At 36.1% G+C, this 4198-nt stretch overlaps 1 protein-coding gene across 1 annotated transcript; it reads left to right on the plus strand.

The window, feature by feature from the left end:
• The first annotated feature begins 482 nt into the window (after positions 1-482).
• On the plus strand, positions 483-3564 carry LOC139902449 (probable disease resistance protein At4g27220). Its single transcript, XM_071885074.1, has 2 exons — positions 483-3422; positions 3517-3564. Exons 1-2 carry the CDS (start codon positions 483-485, stop codon positions 3562-3564), a joined length of 2988 nt encoding a protein of 995 aa, XP_071741175.1.
• Positions 3565-4198: the final 634 nt, after the last annotated feature.

The raw sequence follows: 4198 nt of genomic DNA on the forward strand, positions 1-4198 counted from the left end.
TGTGTGATAACTTTTGAAACAAAGATAAGATACAATTGTTAAACCATATAAAGCCGTGAGGATTACTTTATTCTTGATTCGGTATTTATATATTACATAGCGACACGCTGATAGTAAAATACTAATAGACCGAGCCTACTATGCAATCGGATTGGGCAATAATAATACTCCAGTGGCCGTAGGTGGGATAAGGTGGGTGAATTGATGGGGCAGTTAGTTAGCAGGTCCCAGAATCAGACCCGCTCCGATACGATGTTAAACTATAGAAGCGCCAGGATTACTTTATTCTTGATTTGGTATCTATATACTTTATTACATAGTGAAACCCTAATGGGCCGGGCCTATTATGCAATCGGGTTGGGCCAATACTAATACTCTACTAATAGTAAGTACTTTAAATATGTAATAAAGATGTGTCTAAAGTAATATCTTGATGTCTATACATTTCATATTTTCGAAGACTTTCAGATTAGAAGATTAAAATGGCAGAGGGGGTCGTTGTTACTTCAGTTGTCGACAAAGTAATCGACTCGATGTTTGTTGTTGCCAAGAAGGAGATTGGTTATATGTGGAATTACAAACAATATGTTGAAAAGTACAGAAGTGAAGTTCAAAAGCTCAAAGATATGAAAGGGAGGATTCAACAAAAAATAGAATTAGCTAAGAATAAAGGAGATAATCTGGTGCACGGTGTGGAAGACTGGGTCAATGCTGCTGCTGCTGAAATACTGAAGGCCGAAGAATTTATTACCGATGTAGGTAATGCGAAGAAGACATGCTTTGGAATAGGAGTTTGTGGTAATTGGAGGACTCTTCATCATTATGGAAAGAAGGCAACAGAGATTGCTCCTCTTATGGAGCTCCAAGGACGTGGCACGGTTTATGACAATAATGAGATCGCGATATATACTCCTGCACCGCAACAACTAGATGTCTACCAAAAGAAAAATCTTGATGGTATTATAACCCAAAATTCAGCATTGGGGGATATCATTACGGCTATTAAAGATGAAAGCATACAAATTATTGGAATATATGGTGTAGGAGGTGTGGGAAAAACGACATTAGCTATGGAAGTTGCTGCAAGAGTAAAGAATATATTTGCTGCTGTTGCATTTACTACTATCTCACAAACAGTAGATGCCAATAAGGTTAAAAGTGATACTGAAATAGCAACAAAGAGAATGATGAAAGGTGAAAAAGTTCTAATAATTTTAGATGATGTGTGGGAGGAATTGAATCTAGATGAATTGTGCATTCCATGTGGTTTTAATCACATGAGTTGTAAGATTCTATTGACATCTAGAAGCGAAGATGTGTGTGTCAGAATGAATGCTCAAAGTAAAATTTGCGTGAACTCTTTGCCACTAAAAGAAGCATGGATTCTTTTCAAACATGTAGTTGGTGACAAAGTGGAGATCGACATCAATTTGAAATCGGTTGCAATGGAGGTTGCTAATGAATGTGGCGGATTGCCACTAATGCTTAATGTGATCGGAAATACTTTAAAAAACAAAGATGTACATTTGTGGAAGGCGGCTCTTACTCAACTACAAAAAAATGCACCTGTGGGTATCGATCCATCAATAAGGAAGGCTTTTACTCGTTTAAAGCTAAGTTATGATTATCTTGGAAATGAAGAAGCCCAATGGTGCTTCTTACAATGTAGTATGTTCCCTGAAGACTATAAAATCTTGTTGGAAGACTTAGTACATTATAGGGTAGGTTTGGAAAAGTTTAAAGAACTTGAAAGCATGGAGGATGCAAGAAGCAGAGTTCAAAATTCAGTGAATATCCTCAAGTCTTGTAGTTTATTGATGGACGTAGATGTTAAGTTCAAGCCTTCTGCATTATCAAGGAATGCAGAGTTTGAGTTGGCAGTTTCAAAATACTACGTTAAAATGCATGATGTTGTGCGAGATGTAGCGTTGTTAATTGCAACTACATGTACAGACGATTTTTTGGTGAAAGCTGGAAAAGGTTTGAGAGAATGGTTGCCAAGAAACAACATCCCACAAAATTACACGGGGATCTCACTCATTCATAATTACATATATAAGCTTCCTGAATATAGTATTAGCTTCCCACATCTTGAAGCTTTGCATTTGCAGTCCAACAGATTGTCATCCATTTCTGATGAATTTATTGAAGGGATGAAAAATGTTAGGGTTTTAAATTTGGCCTTTAATAAGATATCATCCCTCCCACAATCGTTAGCCGGACTCTCAAAACTTCGCATGCTAAATCTTTCTGGAAATAAATCTTTATGTGACATTTCTGTACTTGGGGAGTTGAAAGGCATTGAGATTCTAATTCTTAATAAAACTGGGATTAAAGAGGTTCCTGAATGTATTGGTCAGTTGATAAACATACGGCGGCTAGAACTTAGAGAATGTGTTGGGCTATCTTATACAATACAAGGTGTCATTTTGAATCTTTTAAGGTTGGAGGAGTTATGCATTGACTTTGGGATCGATAGCAATGGAATTCATGAGTTTCTTGTTGAGGTGTCATGTTTGTCGAAGCTCACATGTTTGAGATTAAGAGCACCGAGTGTTAATGACATTCCCGAAGCTTTAAGTTTTCAAAAGCTTAAAGGATTCGATATTCAAATCGGAACATCCAAAAGATATTGGGGGTTTCGAAAGCCCGTTATAGTAGAGTACACGTGGACTTCAGAACGTCATCTAACTTTAAAGGTGGATTATCTTGTGTTTCCATTCTTGAAGTGGATGAAAAACTTGATCGAGGTAAGTCGTCCTAATATAACTCTAAACGAAATAGAAAACTTGAATAACATTGTACCGGACCTCTATCGAGAAGTTTTTAATCATTTAGAGTATATTAAATTGGTGGCATGTCACAATGTTACATGCCTAGTTGATAGATATGATGGAGAAGGGAGTACAAAGGAAAAGTTTTTGATGGAAGTAAAAGACCTTCGATTAGAAGACTGTAATAACTTAAAGGTTCTATGGAATTGCCCGGATGAATTTATAAGTCTTCCGAACCTAGTCATCCTTCATATTCATCAATGTCGTAAATTAGTAAGACTATTTCCGGTCAGTGTAGCGCAAGGACTTATCTCGCTGAAGGAGCTACACATTGAAGATTGTCATGATTTAGAGGAAGTGATTTGGGGTGAGGCTGAAACTGCTGCAAAGATAATTGTCTTCCCTTGCCTAACCAATATTAGGTTATCTAGCTTACACGAACTTAAAAACTTCTACACGGGCAGTTGTACAATCAAATATCCATCATTGGTGAAATTATCAGTCGATTCTTGTTACATGGAGACGTGGGGACCCGGAATTCATGAAACACCTAATCTCAAGTTTGTGGATGATGTACCACTTGATGGAACTTATTCCATTGATGAAGCTATGGTGAAATCTGTTCAAGCATGGCTAAGTTATTGGGTGGTAATAAATAAAATAGAATTTCACTAATCAATTAAAAGAACTAAATTTTATTTAATTTGTCGATATTCACATCGTGTTATGTGTTTTTTTACAGAAACAAAGTTTGGAATTGAAACCACCGGTGTTCCGTCATGAGCTTTAAAGATGCACAACGATCTTATATGGATTTTTTATTTCGCTGGTGTTTAATATTTCGCTGAAGAGAAATATGAAATGAATGGGTGAATAATTGTTTTATTTATATCCTTCATGTACAGACAATTAGAATCAGTAAATCAAAGGCATACCCCTAATTGCTCCTATTTAATGCAGAAGGGATAATATATCGGGAGGCCACCCGAGTTTACTGTTTTGTGTTTGAAAGCCACCCGTATTTAAAAATAATTTTCTAGGCCACCCAAGTTTATCAAAACACCCATATTCGAAAATAATTTTATAGGCCATCTAAATTCATATGTTGCTTCATTTACACCAAATCCGACTGAAAACTCACTGAGGAACATGTAAATTTTAATATCTTCCCAGTCAAACAATCGCTCCAACTTACATGTTTTATCAACCAATATCTTCACAGTTAATTGTTTTTATCAACCAATATCGTCACAGTCAAACAATCGCTCCAACTTACATGTTCTATCAACCAATATCTTCACAGTTAATTGTTTTTATCAACCAATATCTTCACAGTCAACCAATATTGTTTTACCAACCAATATCTTCACATTCAAGTGATTTTATCAACCAATTCTTATCAAACTATTTATTGTGAAGGTTTA

This window comes from Rutidosis leptorrhynchoides, chromosome 3 (genome assembly GCF_046630445.1).
Source record: "Rutidosis leptorrhynchoides isolate AG116_Rl617_1_P2 chromosome 3, CSIRO_AGI_Rlap_v1, whole genome shotgun sequence".
Classification (NCBI taxonomy): domain Eukaryota; kingdom Viridiplantae; phylum Streptophyta; class Magnoliopsida; order Asterales; family Asteraceae; genus Rutidosis; species Rutidosis leptorrhynchoides.